The sequence below is a fragment of the Hyla sarda genome, chromosome 9 (assembly GCF_029499605.1).
Source record: "Hyla sarda isolate aHylSar1 chromosome 9, aHylSar1.hap1, whole genome shotgun sequence".
NCBI lineage: Eukaryota > Metazoa > Chordata > Amphibia > Anura > Hylidae > Hyla > Hyla sarda.
In genome coordinates this window covers 30,170,341-30,191,624 of record NC_079197.1, presented here as the reverse complement: position 1 = coordinate 30,191,624, position 21,284 = coordinate 30,170,341, and the positions used below count along the sequence as shown (strand labels likewise).

Sequence of the window (21,284 nt, the reverse complement as noted above, 5' to 3'; positions counted from 1 at the left end):
ACCCGATTTTCTAAGTCAATGAGGGCCATTGTCTCTGTCTGCATGGAATGCTGGGAAAGGTCAGAGACCACAGCAACAAAAAAAAAAGATATATCCAAGAAGATAGAAAAGTAAGACGTGGATCACTCACCACTATTCCAATGCTGTGTACTTTATTCAAAAGTGTAGACAGTGGGCATACATGGACGGATGGAGAAGGCAGGGCAGTAGGTGTTGTGGAGCCCCGTCCAGAGCGACGGCGTAGTTTCACGCCCTCTGGGCGTGAAACGCCGCCGTCGCTCTGGACGGGGCTCCACAACACCTACTGCCTTCTCCATCCGTCTATGTATGGCCACTGTCTACGCTTTTGAATAAAGTACACAGCATTGGAATTGTGGTGAGTGATCCACGTCTTACTTTTCTATCTTCATGGATATATCGTTTTTCTCTACCTTTTATTAGCGTGAGCACCACCAATACACCAGCTGATGTGAAAAAGCGCTTAGCCTACTGACTGCATCAAGGACTTAATCAGCCGTCCCAGAACAGTGCCAGGTGGTTTTCTACTAAGTATAAGTAAAAAAAAAAAAAAGTCTGTCTCTACAGCTCTTGTGTGGGTCTTATGCATGAAAATGGGACCAATCAGTGCACCGAGGTAATACAAGCAAATTGGGCTCAGAGGCTGAAGAAAAGAGATCCTGGAATATCCCCTTTACTCAACAGCAAGTATTCAATTTCCCAGCAGCGCCACCAGAGGGAAAATTGAGCATTACATGGGCCCTATTGAATCAATGGGCTGTCTGTTTAACGGACCAAAGTTCGGAGTCCTCCAGAGTAAGAGTTGCTCTTTGTAGCCATCTCTACTGCTCAGGCTAAAAGGCGATGATGCTGAACAATGGATAACCTGCTATTAAGAGAGAATTCCATATTCGAGTATATGACAATGGGTTTTGTAAGCCAGACAACTATAATAGTAAATTTTTCACAGTAGTAGTGACTAAACCTTTGCACTCGAATGCAATCATCGCTGTCAATTTTTGCGTAGTAAGTCGTCGTGCATGTTCCTACTGAATTGCTGTGCAACTTGTTAAATGTTAAAAGTTACATCTATTGTTGATCTTCTTATACATGGATCCACTGTGATCCTAAGAATTGGCAGCCGATGATTTTGTGAGTCTCGCTCTCTCTACAGAGTCTCTGAAGCACATTGTTTCTGCAGCATATATGATTGAGACGCTGAGCACAGCATATATCATTTTAATGAAACCTTTTGAACCTCTCTCCTTTTATTTGGATGAAGCATTTCCATGGAATGTTTAGCAGCGGATGTTTCCCTTGACACTCCGCAGCACTGAGTTATGGCTCTGTCTCTCCAGTGCAGCAGATTTTATCCACATTATGATCGTGTCCCTATTGTCTCACACACGCACGCAAAGAGAGTTTGTACTGCTGCTTTTATGACCACTTGTGGTTGGCGCCTGAGGCACTTTGTGTCCATGCCTTATACTTTATTGGGGGTTTCATTTTTTTTCCCTGCATCTGGCATGATGTCATGTAGAGCCGGCAGGGTCAGTGATCAGGTCCCCGATGAGGTTGTTTATTTCTACTACTTTAATTTCTCAGTGTGAAATAGGATATCACTAAAGACAGCACAAGTTGCATCCATTGTTTGCTGTTGGATGGTTTCATGTGAAAAGGGTAGTGTTAGATGTTAACTTGAATTGTTAGGATTATGTGATTACGTTCTTAACTCTTTCCTTTACAGTTTGCCTCATAGTCATAGTAATTATTATTGTTTCCAAAAAAGCCTCAAGAATGTGCAGGTCCACTTCTGCCTAGATCAAATATAGGAAGAGGCAGTACTATTTTGTAACAAGATCATCTACAGGGATACAGTACTAATGGAGACAGTACTGTCTGCATATACATTATCATTTACAGGGAGAAAGGCAGTACTATCTGTACCAATGTCACCTTCATAGAGGTAGGCAGTACTATCTGTACCTATGTCATCTACAGGGAGGCAGGCAGTACTTCTGTACCTATTTTATCTGCAGGGACGAAGTGCTATCTGTAACTACATTTTCTACAGGGAAGCTGAACACATAAAGGCAGTACAATGTGTAGCTTCATTGTCTACAGGGAGGCAAGGCTATCTGTGACTACATCTTTTACAAGAAAGCATTACGAGGGAAGGCAGTCCTGTCTGTATCTACTAGAATAGACAAAAGACAAAGCGCTCCATGGTGTAATATACGAGTAACCTGTATGGCGAAATATACACTGAAAAGGAGGCTCACCTGATGGTGTTGTGTAGCCACATACACAGCAATGGTGAGCGCATATAGTGTCCGCAGCCAGCCGACTGAACGAGAGGTATTGCAGAGATAGGCTTTGACAAGGGTGCCGGCTTTAAATGGCGCAGGTCTTAGGACGAACAAAGGTAGGTAAAAACAAGGGTAGTTTATAGAATAGACTACCCTTGTTTTTACCTACCTTTGTTTGTCCTGTGACCTGCGCCATTTAAAGCCGGCACCCTTGTCGAAGCCTATCTCTGAAATACCTGTCTGTATCTACAGCCATCATTTACTGGGAGGCAGGCAGTACTATCTGTACCTACATAATCTGCAGGGATGATGTGCTATGTGTAACTACATTTGCTACAGGGAAGCAGTACAAATGGAAGGGGTATACTGTCTGCATTTGTTCTTTTACAAGTAGGCATTACTGTCCGTCACTAAATCATCTTCAGAGAGACAGTATTGTTTGTATCTACAGTATATTATCGACAGGAAGGCATGACTAAGCAGACAGTACTATTTGTACCTACATAATCTACGGGAAGGCGTTACATGTTATACCCACATCATTAACAAGGAGGCAGTACTATCTGTACCTAAATCATTCTTATGGGGGCTGTACTCCCTCTATCTACATAATATACATCAGGAGACAGCCAGTAGTAGCTGTCCTTACATAATTTGTACAAGAGAGCGTATTGCTCTACCTACCAAGTTTAACACCACAATATGCTAAACAGAAATGGTGATCACCATCTGCCTCTACTCCTCAATGATATTTACCAGAATAGCATTCACATGATAATTTTTTTGGTTTGTTTTACCTGGTGTTAATGTGGCAACATCAAATTCCTCTGCATTGTTCACAAATTAAAATACCGTATATACTCGAGTATAAGCCGAGTTTTTCAGCACGATTTTTCGTGCTGAAAACACCCCCTCGGCTTATACTCGAGTGAACTCCCCCCACCCGCAGTGGTCTTCAACCTGCGGACTTCCAGAGGTTTCAAAACTACAACTCCCAGCAAGCCAGGGCAGCCATCGGCTGTCCGGGCTTGCTGGGAGTTGTAGTTTTGAAACCTCCGGAGGTCCGCAGGTTGAAGACCACTGCGGCCTTCAACATCATCCAGCCCCCTCTCACCCCCTTTAGTTCTGAGTACTCACCTCCGCTCGGCGCTGGTCCGGTCCTGCAGGGCTGTCCGGTAAGGAGGTGGTCCGGTGAGGAGGTGGTCCGGGCTGCTATCTTCACCGGGGAGGCCTCTTCTAAGCGCTTCCGGCCCGGCCTCAGAATAGTCACGTTGCCTTGACAATGACGCAGATGCGTCGTTGTCTAGGCAACGGCTCTATTCCGGGCCGGAAGCGCGGAGAAGAGGCGCCCCCGGTGAAGATAGCAGCCCGGACCACCTCCTCACCGGACCACCTCCTCACCGGACAGCCCTGCAGGACCAGACCAGCGCCGAGCGGAGGTGAGTACTCAGAACTAAAGGGGGTGAGAGGGGGCTGGATGATGTTGAAGGCCGCAGTGGTCTTCAACCTGCGGACCTCCGGAGGTTTCAAAACTACAACTCCCAGCAAGCCCGGACAGCCGATGGCTGCCCGGGCTTGCTGGGAGTTGTAGTTTTGAAACCTCTGGAGGTCCGCATGTTGAAGGCCGCAGTGGTCTTCAACCTGCGGACCTCCGGAGGTTTCAAAACTACAACTCCCAGCAAGCCCGGACAGCCGATGGCTGCCCGGGCTTGCTGGGAGTTGTAGTTTTGAAACCTCTGGAGGTCCGCAGGTTGAAGACCACTGAGGGCGAATGATGAGAAGAGGATGATGAAGGGGGGTGGGGATGATGAAGGGGGGGGGGGTGTGGGATGATTACAAGGGGATGATGAAGGGGGGATGTGTGGGATGATAAGGGGATGTGTGGGATGATGATGAAGGGGGGATGTGTGGGATAAGGGGATGTGTGGGATGATGACAAGGGGATGATGAAGGGGGGATGTGTGGGATGATAAGGGGATGTGTGGGATGATGACAAGGGGATGATGAAGGGGGGATGTGTGGGATGATAAGGGGATGATGAAGGGGGGATGTGTGGGATAAGGGGATGTGTGGGATGATGACAAGGGGATGATGAAGGGGGGATGTGTGGGATGATAAGGGGATGATGAAGGGGGGATGTGTGGGATGATGACAAGGGGATGATGAGGATGTTAATGACGGGTCTGGATGATGACAGGGGGGGATGAGGTATTTCCCACCCTAGGCTTATACTCGAGTCAATAACTTTTCCTGGGATTTTGGGTTGAAATTAGGGGTCTCGGCTTATACTCGGGTCGGCTTATACTCGAGTATATACGGTAACTCACATCGTTCCCTATCCTTACCTCCCAGAATCCCCTATGCATTCAAAGTTGTACGCACGTGTATTTAGTGGGAAGTAGGGATTGACCCTCTTCTAGACTCGTCTCTTCCATGGCAATAAAGGCTTGATCTTGCCGAAATTCAACATGCCTAATCGTTTTTATCTTGACATCTGCCATCTGGGGAGAGAAGAGACATTCAGCTGGTGCCTTTGGTTTACTTTCTTCTAATGTGTATGGTTACCTTAACTTCTACACATACTATGGCCAGTCTTACCTGTCAATGGGGGAGACTGTCTAAATACCTGTGACTTTTTCCTGACTTTTGCTTTAGAGGATTTTTAGTCCATGATGCATTCTAGGCTATTTTAGAGGGAAAAAATGCATTGGTTCTGAGTTTATCAATAGCGACTTTTTGGCAAAAATTTGCATCGGGCGAAAGTATGTTGAAATGTCAGATCATGCTGGAGCAGGTTTAAATACAGTCTAAACTGTGGATCCCGAAGTCCGTGCGCAGAATTTATCAAGAGCCGTGTGACTTTTGATTAATTAAGCGCACAATAGACCGGCCTAACCCTCTGTAGGTTGGTCTGTATTGATGCGGGAAATGAACAACTTTGATAAATCCCCCCAATGTGTTTTTGGGGGTGGCAAATGAAGAACCCAGAGGAAATACATGGAAGGATCGGGAGCACAAACTATCTTCCCAATGTTATACTCATACCTGACTTTACACCTAGGTCACCTGTGCCACTGAATGTTAGTATTATCATATGGTGAAACTTTTCCCTCTGAATTTATTTATTTAATTAATAATTTTTTTTCAGTTTGGGGAAAGCTAGTTAAGAACCATTGTATTGTGACTACTTTTGCATTTTCCAGCAGTGAACAGGGGGTATATTATAGTATAATTAGACAGCTTTGCCTTTCTGAAGCCTGAAAAAGGCCCTTGGGATCATTTAATGGCTTCTGTATTGGACGTGAACCAGCCTTTTTTTTTTTGTAAGTATGCATTTTGAGTCATGATTGACTCTACTCCTTTATTTTCTTTACTTGCAGTGACAATGTGGACTCCTTCTGCCTGCATATTGCTGAGGATGACGGAGAGGTCGACACAGACTTTCCCCCTCTCGATTCTAATGAACCCATTCACAAGTTTGGTTTCAGCACCCTGGCTCTTGTGGAGAAGTATTCATCCCCCAATCTGGCAGCTAAGCAGTCGCTATTCGTAAGGATGTAAGTATGTGGTTGTAAATTAATGGTATTAAAAGAGGTAAAGCATAACCAAACTTTGGACATCTAACTTCAAATTTACATCTAATATTTATGATACCTAGAGAGATATATGTTTGTCCCAGAGTCATCTAGGCATTCTAGAGAGGCATAGCCCCTGCTCTTTCTGTTCACTTTATTTCTCACTCTGGTTTCTACCGTTAGGTTTTATATCTTTTTATCTGCCAAGGAGCTATATTTTCCTTTTTTTTTTGCTTCTATGTTGGGTTAGTTTCTACATGAATAAATATATGAGTTCTATATGGTAGAATGTGAAAATGTGAGCCCAGCACAGCTATATGCAATTAGTCTTCAAAGGAGATTTCCAGCCAAAAGTGGTTAAAAAAAACAACATAAATAATTATATATATATATATATATATATATATATATATATATATATATATCCAAAGATAGGCAGCACTACCACAATGATTTGAAAAGTCCTGGGGTGCAAGCAAAAGAATGCAGTCCCAAACGCAGACAGCATAGATAATCCAGGAAAAAGAATTTCAGCAGCGCACCCGTTAATTCAAGTGCAAAAAGTGGGAATTTATTGACCCATATCAAATGCAACGTTTCAATGGCATCCTGCCGTCTTTTTCATGCTGGATAAAGACGGCGGGATGCCGTCGAAACGTCGCAATTGATATGGGTCAATAAATTCCCACTTTTTGCACTTGAATTAATGGGTGTGCTGCTGAAATTATTTTCATATACCGTATATACAAGGATAAGACCTGGCATACAGGTGCATACATGGACCTGGCATACAGGTACACGCTGCTAGGCTGAATATACACAAACAGGAGAATACAGCAGAACACTGCAAGCACAAAGATACAGATGAAACATGAAATGCTATATTGCTACAATGTGAAAAAATGGAGGTACTTTGTTCACCAAACTTTGGCCAAATGGTGCGCAAAGTACCTCCATTGTCTCATTTTTTGCATTGTAGCAATATAGCATTTCATGTTTCATCTGTATCTTTGTGCTAGCAGTGTGCTGCTGTATTCTCCCGTTTGTGTGTGTGTGTGTGTGTGTATGTGTATATATATATATATATATATATATATATATATACATATATATATATATATATATATATATATGCATACAGTCATGGCCGTAAATGTTGGCACCCGTGAAATTTTTCAAGAAAATGGAGTATTTCTCACAAAAAAAGGATTGCAGTATACACATTTATTCCCTTTGTGTGTATTGGAACTAAACCAAAAAAAGGGAGGAAAAAAAGCAAATCGGACATAATGTCACACCAAACTCTAAAAATGGGCTGGACAAAATTGACACACTTAACTTAATATTTGGTTGCACACCCTTTGGAAAAAATTACTGAAATCAGTCACTTCCTATAACCATCAATAAGTTTCTTACTGGAATGTTGGACCACTCTTCCTTTGCAAACTCCTCCATGCCTCTCTTATTGGAAGGACATGGAAAAGGGCCTTTTCCAATCAGCAATTTTAAGATCTCTTCACAGGTGTCCAATAAGATTTAGGTCTGGACTCATTACTGGCCACTTCAGAACTCTCCAGCCCTTTGTTGCCATCCATTTCTGGGTGCTTTTTGAAGTATGTTTGGGGTCATTGTCCTGCTGGAAGACCCAAGATCTAGGACTCAAACCCAGCTTTCTGACATTGGGCTGTACAGTGTGACCCAAAATCTGTTGGTAATCCCCAGATTTCATGATGCCTTGCACACAGAGACAGCAAAACATCCCCAAAACATATTTGAACCTCCACCATATTTCTTTGTAGGTACTGTGTTCTTTTCTTCGTAGGCCTCATTCCGTTTTCGGTAAACAGTAGAATGATGTGCTTTACCAAAATGCTTTATTTTGGTCTCATCTGTAACACAAGATGTTTTCCCAGAAGGATTTTGGCTTACCCAAGTTCATTTTGGCAAAATGTAGTCTTGCTTTTTTATGTCTCTGTGTCAGCAGTGGGGTCCTCTTGGGTCTCCTGCCATAGTGTTTCATTTCATTTAAATGTTGATGGATAGTTCGCACTGACACTGATGCTCCCTGAGCCTGCAGGACAGTTTGAATATCTTTGGAACTTGTTTGGGGCTGCTTATCCACCATCCAGAGTATACTGCATTGACACCTTTCATCAATTTTCCTCTTCCGTCCACGCTCAGGAAGATTAGCTACAGTACCATGGATTGCAAACTTCTTGATAATGTTGCACACTGTGGACAAAAGCAAATCTAGATCTCTGGAGATGGACTTGTAACCTTGCAATTTTTGATATTTTTCCACAATTTTGGTTTTCAAGTCCTCAGACCGTTCTCTTCTTTCTGTTGTCCATGCTTAGTGTGGCACACACAGACAACTTCTCTCCTTTTTATCTGCTTTCAGGTGTGATTTTTATACTGCCCACACCATTTTACATGCCCCAGGTGAGTTTAAAGGAGCATCACATGCTTGAAACAATCTTATTTTTCCACAATTTTGAAAGAGTGCCAATTATTTTGTCCAGCTAATTTTTTGGAGTTTGGTTTGACTTTATGTCCAATTTTTTCCCTTTTTTTCCCTCCCTTTTTTGGTTTAGTTCCAATACACACAATGGGAATAAACGTGTATAGCAAAACATGTGTTACTGCAATTGTTTTCTGTGAGAAATACTTAATTTTCTAGAAAAATTTCATGGGTGCCAACATTTACGGCTGTATGTATGTATGTGTATATATATATATATATATATATATATATATATATATATATATATATATAATGTATATATTCGCACCATGACTCCACATTGCATACCAGCTGATATGTTTCAAAATCGGACCCCCATAGCCCCCATAAACAGCCTTTGAATATCCCATTGAGTTAGCAAAAAAATTCATACACTGGGCTTGTTTCCTGTGTGTGCTGCAGTTGCCCGCCAGCCAATCAGGGACACTTAAACACAGCACACTTAAGGTATTAGCTCTCTGAGCTGAGGAGAAGTGTCCTCAACAGTAGATGCTAGTCATCAGTGTGATAAGGTCTCCTGGACTTCCTGCCTAGGGAGAAAAAGAGTATATGCTCAGCAAAGATTACACTTCACATTGCAAATTTATATAACTTTCTCATGTGCAGCTATATAAAGGTAATTTTATTAGGCTGGAGTTCTCCTTTAAGCCTGTATCCACCCTCTAGTCTCGGAGTATTGCAAAGTCTGTATAGGAGAGCTCATTGATAGATTAACTACACAATAGATGCACAACCAAAGAAACATAACAGTGTCACTCACCCGTTGGTGCTTACTTTCTTCTTTGTTAAATAATTGTGCAACTGTACAAAGCAGGACAGAATAAAACTGAACAGCAGGAGTGATATCTTTGGCAATGACCATTTCTTGTGTCTAAGCGCAACTCTGTTTCTTGAGTCTACGCGCACTTCCTTGGGCCACCGGTGGTGGTCCAAGGAAGTGCGCCTGGCCGCAAGAATCTGTTGTTGATGAGCACCAGTGGGTGAGTGACACTGTTCCCTTTCTTTGGTCGTGCAATAAATATAGGAAGCCTATTTATGATATTTAGGAATTTGAATATAAGGACAGTAAGTAACACAGTAAATATATTTTCCTGTTGCATGCAAAGATTTGATGGTAGCTATTATATGTTTCATAAATTGTATTGTTTTACAATACTTTTATGTGTGTTCACCAGGCCTTGAAATGTTTGCTGCTACACTTACAGTTCAAATTTCCATAAAGTGTAAACGTGTGATATCCCAGTTGAAATTTGACACGACCATTACCATTGTGCATTCTCTGATGTCAGCAGATGTGAAGATTATTAGGATAATATCTGCCTAAATGTTAACAGATATGTTTACCCAGAGTGGGCCTTCAACCTCTTTTTCACATTAAACACTGTTTATTAAGACAGTTTTACGTAAAGACACAAAGGTTTTGATCTCAAGCCCACCCAAGATCCTTTGGTCATAGCAGTGTAGGGTACTTGTGTTTTCATAGTGTAAGATTTCACAGCAAACTATAAGTGAACTAGTCTTCTGACAGCTGTCAGTTCAGCCTCCATCATTGACATAAACATACAGGTTGGCTAGCCATGCAATGGTGCAAGAAGAAGAATGGTTGCCAAACACCTCTTTCTGCACTTATTTCAGGGGAATGAGTAAATAAGACAGGTAAGATCCAGCCTAGGTTTACAGCAGACTTGAGGTGCAATCTGGCATTTCCCATAGACATTTATAGCCTCTATTCTGATTATTAAGTTTGTTCTCAGATTTACATTATTGGAGGCTCTGTTCCATTTTGAATATTGTTATAAGACTGGAAGAATGGCACAGCACACACTGCTATTCTTGACGTTAAAACAATGGAAACCACAACAGTATCTAGTGGATACCATTATAAGTTAGTGGGGTAAAGGTGGCCATACACGTTAGGTAAAAATAGGTTAATGGTTAAACAAACTATGTTCTGATGGCTGCATAGTCTTACAGATACCACCATACACATATTCATATTGTTCATTAACATTGATCAAACTGGCCATACATGATCTTTGATATTGGTTGAAGGATGAAGGATCTTTCTGGTAATGCTCTGAGAATATTCTGGGAATGTTATGAAAATATTCTTGGTAAGTTCTGAAATTACCACCTGATAAATAATTGTTTTGGTGTATCATACAACAGATCCAACAATCATTAATTTTTTTATTAAATTTTTTGTTGCTCCTATTACGGGAGAAGAAAAATGGAATTCATGATCTAGATGTGAATTAATATTAAGTAGTAAAGAGTAGCAAAGTGTCCAGTATGGCTATTTAGTCTTTTCTTTATCTTTCTGACCTAATGCTCTCCAAGGTTTAGGGACACTTTACCTTCTCCCTCTTTTCCCTCATACCTCTCTGTGGATTGTCCCCTCTAGGGCCCTATTGGTTGAAGTCACCAGCTTATAGAAAATAGAACATTCAGACCCCTTACATAGTAAGGTTGTGCAGGGACAGGTGTCTCGCTACTTGTCAGCACCAGTGATCCCTATATATGGCTGCCTTACCATCAAGCTCTGGAATCATAATAGATAGCTCTGGTGGTATTGTGTCTTATTGAAAAGATGCAATGGTGTATGGAGACTTATTTTCAGGTAGTGCTCCATCCGAAAACAAAGTATTCAGATTATCTCTATCAGAAAGAGGAAGTCTGTCTCATATTATCCAAACCAGAGTCTTCTCCAAGAGGATGAGACATCTGGTGCTGCTTCTTTTGGAGGTGACTCTGATTTGCTTTATATAAGGATAGAAACATTTTTTATGTGAGATTTGTAGTTTATTCACTTTCCAATGACATAAGCTTGGCTGACAATTGTCAACGTTTGCTATTATCAAATTGTGAAAGTCATATGACATAAGTGACTACCGTGTGTAATTAGTCCTAATTTTTTAACCCACTGATCTTTATCTGGCCTTTAATTTTTGAATCCATGACCTTCATCCAATGCATATCACGAAGAGTAGTTGTTAAATGGAACCAAGCTGCATTGTCAAAGACAACCCATGGACAGTGGTGGCTCTATTCTTTGAACACAAACTCACCCTTTTCTCTTATTTTTAATAAAGTGTAGTTAATCCCTTGTTGGTTGCTGTGGTCAACAAACTGTTTTTTCCTAGCCAGTTTCGATAAATGATGCATAGACTGTTTTTAGCCTAATGAAATAATATAGTAATTCTGTCCTTTTGAATAGCATGCATTCCCTGTGTTGGCAGCCTTTTAACATTACATCATTTAAAATGACAATTGGAGAGGGGCCATTGGTCACGTCCTGAACCGCTTCTATAGTTGCATGCAATAGCTGTCAATTTCCTAACTAAACAGTGTAATATAACTACATGCATTATCTCTAGAGGGTCATGTATTGTGGCTTTCTGAATAGCATGTATCTGGCTTTGATTACAGTTGCACATCACAATGTTCTATATAATAGATCAGAATTGTTTTGACAGCTTTAGCTATAATGAGGTATTTTTTTTATAATGACATCAGACGCGATCACCAAGAAACCATGCCTAAATTCTTGAAATTATTGCGGACTCCCATGCCCTGGCCTGTCTAATGGTTAATTTGGCGGAGACCTCCTGAGCATGCCTGTCTTCTCTTCTGAGACCTATGAGAGCCGCTAGTGTTTGCAGACATGTTGCCCACACCAGCCGCTGCCAATGCAAACAGAGCGCTGGCCACATCTTCGCTCTGAATACCCAGCAGTCCTTGGCTGGAAGCGGATTGCTAGGAATCAGCAGCGGCTAGCCGCTAGGGCAATCAATAACTGTTAGAGAGTAGGAAGGGGGAGGGGGGCAGCCAGTTCACACCCTGAGTACCTGTGCCACACTGGGAAGACAGGCCATGAAATAAAGCCATTAGCTGTCTCTTTTATGCCAAGAGCTGAAATACATCTGTGTCTCATTTGTGCTCCAGCTGAGCGAACAGGCATAACCAAGGCTGGCAACTTCTATACATTCTCTGAATCATCCAGGTCTGACTTGCCGGACTTTTTAGGTGGGTGATTTTCATGATTGCTATAAGAAGGGTTAACTATGAGACAATTCAGCAACATATACTCATAATAGCCACAATATTTAAAATCTGATTGGCACAAGAAAGCTGCAGAATTGAGCGGTGATTTGGGATACTTGCATGCAGTCAATGTCAATAAAGTTATTGATCTAAAGCAAAAAAGTGGTCTCCAGAATGAATAAAAGGTTGCACATTGGTAATAAGGTGTTGCATGGTAGAGTGCTTACTATGCGATGTATCTGCATCATACTCTCAAGTTCATTTATAAAATCAGAATTGGGCCTGCGAGGCATGTCAGAGAAACAGCAACACATCTTCTCCTCCCCCGAAATCCCCCCCTCTTTCCATCTTCTCCCTCCCTGCCCCGGCTGAAACAGGCCGTGGCCATAAAGGAAGATGGAGAGACCCGTTAGCTGAGAATGATCGCTATCATTAAAGACAGGAGGAGGTTTCACTTATCACCGCCAGCTTTATACATGGCAGGTTGGATGAGGCGTCCACAGGTAGAGCAGTAGGATACAAATTGCAAGGTCCTACAGCCGTTCTCTGCGCTCAGTAACAAAAGCACAGTCTAATGAAAGAACACAGTATCCCATCCTTTATATGTATCCCACACCATCCATCATCAATAGCCTGCCTTGTGTTTTTAACCCAGAAGGCACAAATACATATTGTGCCATCAGGCCCTATTTCACTAAACATTATTCTATTAAGATCCATATAATATGAATGTCCGGTTGCTGAGTTACATGTTCTGTTACATGTGTGTTTATTAGCATACAGAAATTTCTTGGCAGTGGAAAAAAAATAAACACACACACACACACACACACACACATATATATATATATATATATATATATATATATAGGCACCCCTGAAATTTTTCAAGAAAATTAAGTATTTCTCACAGAAAGGAATTGCAGTAACACATGTTTTTTTGCTATACACATGTTTATTCCCTTGTGTAATGGAATTAAACCAAAAAAGGGAGGAAAAAAAAGCAAATTGGACATATTGTCACACCAAACTCCAAAAAGTGGTCTGGACAAAATTATTGGCACCCTTTCAAAATTGTGGAAAAATAAGATTGCTTCAAGCATTCGATGCTCCTTTAAACTCACCTGGGGCAAGTAACAGGTGTGGGCAATATAAAAATCCTATCTGAAAGAGAAGTTCTTTGAATTGTGTGTCTGTGTGTGCCACACTAAGCATGGACAACAGAAAGAGGAGAAGAGAACTGTCTGAGGATTTGAGAACCAAAACTGTGGAAAAATATCAACAATCTTAAGGTTACAAGTCCATCTCCAGAGATCTAGATTTGTCTTTGTCCACAGTGCGCAACATTATCAAGAAGTTTACAACCCATGGCACTGTAGCTAATCTCCCTGGGTGTGGACGGAAGAGAAAAATTGATTAAATATGATTAGGATAGTGTGGATGGTGGATAAGCAGCCCCAAACAAGTTCCAAAGATATTCAAGCTGTCCTGCAGGCCCAGGAAGCATTAGTGTCAGCGCGAACTATCCGTCGACATATAAACCCTTAAGGACCGAGTGTTTTTTCATTTTTGAACTTAAATTTTTTCCTCCTTTTTAAAAATCATAACCCTTTCAAATTTGCGCCTAAAAATCCATATAATGGCTTATTTTTTGCGCCCCCAATTCTACTTTGTAATGACATCATTCATTTTACCCAAAAATCTACAGTGAAACAAAAAAAAAAAAAATCATTGTGAGACAAAATTGAAGAAAAAAACTAATTTTTTTAACTTTTGGGGGATTTCGTTTCTACGCAGTAAATTTTTTGGTAAAAATGACACTTAATCTTTATTTTGTAGGTCCATATGATTAAAATGATACCCTACTTATAGAGGTTTGATTTTGTCTTACTTCTAGAAAAAATCATAACTACATGCATGAAAATTTATATGTTTAAAATTGTCATTTCTGACCCCTATAATATTTTTATTTTTCCACGTACGGGGCAGTATGAGGGCTCCTTTTTTGCGCCGTGATCTGAAGTTTTTAGTGGTATCATTTTTGTATTGATCGGACTTTTTGATCGTTTTTTATTAATTTTTTCATGATATAAAAAGTGATCAAAAATACGCTATTTTGGACTTTGGAATTGTTTGGCACGTACACCATTGGCGGTTTGATTAACTATATATTTTTATAGTTCGGACATTTACGTACGCGGTGTTACTGCATATGTTTATTTTTATTTACACAGTTTTTTTTTAAATGGGGGGGTGATTCAAACTTTTATTAGGGAAAGGGTTAAACAATCTTTATTTACTTTTTTTTTTTTTTTTTTTTTTTGGGGGGGGGACTATAACATCCATTACATTGATCTCTCATACTGTTCAATGTTATGCCATAGCATAGAATTGATCAGTGTTTCTGCCGCTTGACTGCTCCTGCCTTGATCTCAGGCACGGAGCAGTCATTCGGCAATCGGACAACAAGGAGGTAGGTAGGGATCCTCCTTGCGTCCTGCATGCTGTTCGGGACGCCACGATTTCACCGCGGCAGTCCCAAACATCACCACTGAGCTAACCGGCAATGTTTACTTTGGTTTTAGACGCGATGTCTGGCATTAGCCGTGGGTCCTGGTTGCTTTTAGCAACCGGGACCCACCGGGTGTGATGCGCACTGACCTGCTGAGCGCGCGTCATACCTCGGGAGCCGCAGATGGACGTTAATCAACGTCTATTTGTAGCAAGGGGTTAAATGAAATGAAACGCTATGGCAGGAGACCCAGGAGGACACCACTGCTGACACAGATACATAAAAAAGCAAGACCACATTTTGCCAAAATGAACTTGAGTAAGCCAAAATCCTTTTCTGAAAACATCTTGTGGACAGATGAGACCAATATAGAGCTTTTTGATAAAGCACATAATTCTACTGTTTACCGAAAACAAAATGAGGCTTACAAAGAAAAGAACACAGTACCTACAGTGAAATATGGTGAAGGTTCAATGATGTTGGGGTTGTTTTACTGCCTCTGGCACTGGGTGCCCTGAATGTGTGCAAGACATCATGAAATCTGAGGATTACCAACGTATTTTGGGTCCCAGTGTACAGCCGAGTGTCAGAAAGCTGGGTTTGTGTCCGAGATCTTGGGTCTTCCAGCAGGGCAATGACCCCAAACATACGTCAAAAAAGCCCCCACAAATCCATGGCAACAAAGTGCTGGAGAGTTCTAAAGTGGCCAGAAATGAGTCCAGATCTAAATCCCATTGAACACCTGTGGAGAGATATTAAAATTGCTCTTGGGAAAAGGCGCCCTTCCAATAAGAGACCTGGAGCAGTTTGCAAAAGAGTGGTCCAACTTTCCGGCTGAGAGGTGTAAGAAGCTTATTGATGGTTATAGGAAACAATCGATTTCAGTTATTTTTTCCAAAGGGTGTATATCGCCAATAAAAAAGGTTGCAGCTTGTGTGTATAAATTACACACACACACATATTGGTCCAGATTTATCAAACTGTGTGAGAGAAAAAGAGGAGTGATTTTCCCACAGCAACCAATCACAGCTCAGCTTTCACTTTACCAGAGCTCATTAGCTGAGCTGTGATTGGTTGTTGTGGCCCTCTACTTTTTCTCTCACACAGTTTGATAAATCTGGGCCATAATGTATACACAATTCTCCAAGCCTCTTGATATAACTAGTAATACCAGTAAAAGGAATACCAGTGTTGGACGTTTAACATTTTAGCAACATTTTGTTGGTGCAGCTTCTTAGAAACCCTAAATGGGGAGAATTTTCGAATTCCTTCAAGTGTAACCCCAACATCACCCTTCCACAATCATTTTTCTAAGTAATAGGACTCCTGCACGGAACTTGCTAAGCATTATAGGATTTTCTCAGCAATTGTACCGCCCAGCTTGGCCTTCAGTACTGGAAGTTACTGGACTTAAATTTTTTAAATAGTGGTTAACTACAAATATGTGTATATTTGTTTTTCTCCGGAATCCTCCATTAACACCTTAGGATACAGTTATTCTCGACCTTGAGAAATCAGCCTATTTTCTTGTTTATTTAAATCACTGTGTTTTTTTTATTGTTATGTCTAAATGAGGGCTTTTTTTAATTTATTTTTGCTAAATTTACATTTTCAGTAGCACTTTTTTTTAAGTTCATTTAGTAATTTAGTAGATTGAAATACTTTAGTTTTTTTAAATTTGTTGTCTGTTACCTTGGAAACACCTAGTAACTGTAGAAGCAAATTGGTAGGAAATTTATTTCAAAAACCTTTTCAGAGCAACTTTCCCATCACATGACCCTATATAATTGCGCACACTGTGTAAAAGTAGTCTACATGTGTAATGGAGCCATAACTTTGGCTTCTTATTCCGTTTGTTTACCTTCATAAAAGTGACTATAGCGACGGGCAGTAGGGAAGAGTGGACTGGGGTCCACAATGTCCCTGGGTCACCACGCCCCTATCTCTGCTTTAGTTATTGCTGCTGTGTGATGGACACACTGGTCCGCTGTGCATGAACTATTGCTCAGTATTACAGCGCAGCAGACCTGTGCGTCAAAGACACATCTCAGGCGTGCCATAATACTGAGCTTCGTCAATACTGAGCTTGTTAGATATTGGTTGTTTTTTAATCTTCCTTTTATATTATACCAAAAGAAAGAACTGTACGCCAAAGTTCTGAAAGGAAAAATGTAGCAATGTTTCTGACTTATTCCTTCTTCAGGCTTGGAGGGACATATGTTGGAGTCTATTAATATGTTGATTTAAACTTTGACTTGTCATCCTTTTCACTGTGTCAAGATCTCATATTCTTTTTAAATACATAAAACATACTAGAGGTCGAATCTCCTGAACGTGACGTGTAACTCGCTACAATACAAGTCCCCAGGTGTTATAATGTACTATACCTGGTTACTAGTTTGTAACCACAAGTATATTTATTTCCATGTTTCCTCCTAAACAGAAATGCAGCCCATGGATTCTCCCTGATACAAGTGGACAGTACGAATGTGACCATGAGGGAAATCTTGGAGAAAGCTCTGAAAAGAAGGAAAGGCTCACAAAGGAATTCAGGTGAGTTTTTATGTTTTAGATTAGGTTTTCAGTTGCATGCTTATTTTAGAGCTACCTATACTCATTTATGGTGTATTCACACGTACAGTATTCTGCGCAGATTTGATGTGCAGGATTTTATGCTTTAGATTTCAATGTAAACTGAATACAGCTTCAAATCCTGCGCATCAAATCTGCACAGAATACGGTATGTGTGAATAGACCCTTAAACAGAACCTGTTATCACTTTTATTCTCCCTGAACTTCAAGTCATTTTGGTGGTCCCTGGAGGTTTCAGCCTGCCCTGACAACCTTGATAGAGAGATCTATCAGTAAAGGCCATCAGGCAGATAGACTTGTGGTTAACGCAGCATGAAAGTGTTGACCATTTCAGGGTTTTCCGGGCAAAAGCTCTGTGATTAGGGAGGCCTCTTTATTGTACATTGGTACCGGTAGACCCTGCCTGTTGGGTTATAGACAGCTAGATATTTTTTTTATCAGCATGTTTAGAAGATTTCTGCCCATCTACTTGTTGAGAAATACTTTGTGCACTATTTCAGAGTTTTAACATGTACACCCACATTGCCCAGGACTGGCTAATAATCCTGTAGCTAAAACTGTACGGAAAAGTAATAAATTGTTTAGACCAATGGAGGGTTATTATTAGCACTTTTGATTTGCTCTTTTTAACTAGCTCAACATCACCCAAAATGTACATATTCTTTAGCCGGTCCATGAATATATTAAAGTTGAAATTGTTCCCAAACCCTGCTCCTTTCCCAACAACCAGTGTCCCATCCATCACAAGGTTTAACAAGCTATCGACAGGCGAGAGTAAAGGGGGAGCAAGTTTTTAATAAAAGTGGTGAGAGATAAGGTGGTGAAGGACACAGGAGAGCAATCTCAAGGCCGTATTCCCAGGGAGAGATAAGAAAGCCTGGGAGAGATCAGATCCTCATAAAGAGAGAGCGAGATGGAGAGGGGACAGGAGCCTCATTCTGCTGCCAACGTCTGCAAGCAATTTGGCTGCGCTCCAGAGTCTATTGTTCAACCCTGGCTGTGGGCAGCCTGCTCCAGATGTTCCAGCTGCACGCGTTCAGATTGTGCCAGCTGACAGCACGCTGTGGTACCTAGCTCCTCTGGACGCCCATCTCTGACCGCTGAGATAGAATTAAATGATGATGATCTCTCTCCCAAGTTGGGAGACAGAACTATGCATATAAATCTCCATCCCATCGCAGCGTGAGAAGTCTTTATCCATCATCACTCATAATGAACAAGTCGTTAGCTGCCGCAAATGGTCTGCTGGGCCGCTTCTCCCCGATTTCTTCTCCTCCTTTTGCCTTTTCTCTGTCTTGTCTTTTGTGCACTTTTTTTTTTTTTTTTTTAAGCTTAGCCTTTATCTGGTGTATCTGTGAATTATCTCTCTCTGCTGCTGCTCGCAGGAAAGTGAGACCAGGTCAATTAATCACCGCCCAGGAGCCCGCTGCCTCGTTCTTGAGTCTTTCTCAAGGTCGAGGCGAGTTCTAACTACTTCAGAGGCCAGCTGCATAAATACAAGGCCAGTCCTGCTGCTGGTGTCCACTTATTGCTAATGTAAAGAGCACGAGGTTGACGTCGGAAGACTAGACATTTATGGAATCCCGTGACTATAACCGAAGTCTATAGCATACACTGCACAAATTGGTTGCTTTCAGTTATTTCCAGTATATTGTAGGAATAATTATGTATTATAATACTGTACATTTCTGTCTGTGCATGTAAAATGGCATACTTCTAATATTCCTTGTTTCAGGGTATCCCGGTATCAGCCAGAGCTGATCTTTCTCCCCCCTCTGATTTGATTCTCCTAATGTAGCCTGCATTCCTCATGAGGTCTCTCAGACTTTGCAGAGGTGGAGCAGGTTTATTCCTATACTTGCTCTGCTTGCTAAGTGCAGCATGTGATAGACCAGTGACATAGAACTTCTCTTCCCTAAATTACGCTATAGTGTATCAGTATTTAGATGAAGTTTCAGCTCTTAGTTGTAGCCCAGAGATCAGTATGAAGCTGCTTCTTATAGAGTACTCTAAAGAATCTGCACCCAGCACAATGTAGAGTAAGGGCAGTTTTATAACTGTGCAGCTAATGATCGTAAGGACTTATCTACTATATCACTTCTGTCCTGGCCTCTTAAAGCCCCCATACATTAGATGTGTGCTGTCTGAACCCATCAATTCTCAAAGACTGGCCAACTGTCTTATGTTTATATGGAACCCTTGATATTCCTAGCCAAGCATTTGTGTGCATGGATGGATTAAGGAAAATAGCTGTCAGCTAAGTGAGAATTCCACCACCAGCAATCTTAACACATGGCAGAAGTGATCTTGTGATCAGCACTCTATACATGGAGTATATCAAATATGGTGGTAGGCACTTCTGTAAGTAGTGGTGGTGCTCGTGGCAAGAGAGTCTAATTTAAGAAATGGTAAAGGCCTAGCACTCACCAAATCATTGCAAAAAGATTAATTTTATTCACATCAGTAGTGTTTCAGGACGCGTATCAGCACGTTGCTGAAGGCAACCTGCCAAAACGCGTCCTGTAACACTACTGATGATAATAAACTTCACCTTTTTGCAACTATTTGGTGAGTGCTGGGCCTTTACTATTTCTATACATGGAGTGACATACATACAGAGAGGGCAGAGCTTGACAGAGAGGGCAGGGGTCTGGGAGCTCCCGGAGGGATTTGATAGGAGATGATGATATAATACTATAGTTTACAGAAAGTCAATCAGCAGTAAAAAAATAAAAAGGTACATCCCTTCCTTCGCTCCTGCTGCCGGGGCCGAAACGTCACACTGCCGCTCAGCCTATCGCGGGCCGAGTCGTAACTTCGCTGCGGCCGGTGATTGGCTGAGCGCAGTATGACTCGCCGACCACCGGCAACCAGGAAGAGGATCGCAGCGGTGACAGGAGCGGGTTACCGGAGGTACCGGGGGAGCGAAGGAAGGTATGTACCTCTTTATTTTTTTACTGCGGGCAGTATGGAGTACAATTTTACTATTCTGGAGTACTCCTTTAAACATGATTTTTAATATTTGATTCCTTATGCCAAATGGATTCCATTAAAAAAAAAAGCTTTTTATGTTAGCTTTTTGACTTTATTGACTCTTCTTGGCCAGAACACATTCCGTCTGCTCAAAATCTCAGATTTTGGTCTCCTCCTTGTAATGGAGGGAGACCAAACTCAGGAAGTGCTTCTCTGCACTAAGCTTGATTGACAGCTGCAAAGAGCCTCACTGAAAGCAGATGCACAGACTAAACTGCACAGACTAAAAGCTGAACAGAGCCTTACTGAAAGATACACAAACTGAAAGCTGCTGCACAGAGCTTGAGGTCTTCTATTCATCACAGCACTGCAATGATGTGAGGGCGGAAGTGGTCCCCCAGCAGGCTTCGGTGATGTCATGCCTGCTGGGAAACACCCACTTTCTTCTGGAAAATTTCACTATGTGAGCAAGAAGAAAGGTATGATGCACATCTCTTTTTAAAGCTCTGACATTTTTTCTAGGGGTGTTAGGAGTAGTTAGGGAACATAGCCTCAGTTAGTTTAGAAAAGTTTATTTAGTGACAGGTACTCTTTAAAGGGGTATTTCAGCTTTAGATTGAAAAAGATACAGATGCTGGCACTGGTAAATATCGTTAGTAGTGAACAGCAATGTACTTGACTGGTGCAGTGGTAGAACAGCAACTCTTGCAGTGATAGACTTCACCTGGTGCACAACCCATGTATAGAGATACGGCAAT

At 41.4% G+C, this 21,284-nt stretch overlaps 1 protein-coding gene across 1 annotated transcript in view; it reads left to right on the top strand.

The window, feature by feature from the left end:
• MAPKAP1 (MAPK associated protein 1) overlaps positions 1–21,284 on the top strand; it is a 198,332-nt gene that overhangs the window by 76,880 nt on the left and 100,168 nt on the right. The window contains exons 6-7 of the mRNA XM_056538602.1: positions 5,687–5,863; positions 17,405–17,514. Coding sequence (XP_056394577.1) covers positions 5,687–5,863; positions 17,405–17,514 — 287 coding nt within the window. The remainder of the gene's footprint in view (positions 1–5,686; positions 5,864–17,404; positions 17,515–21,284) is intronic.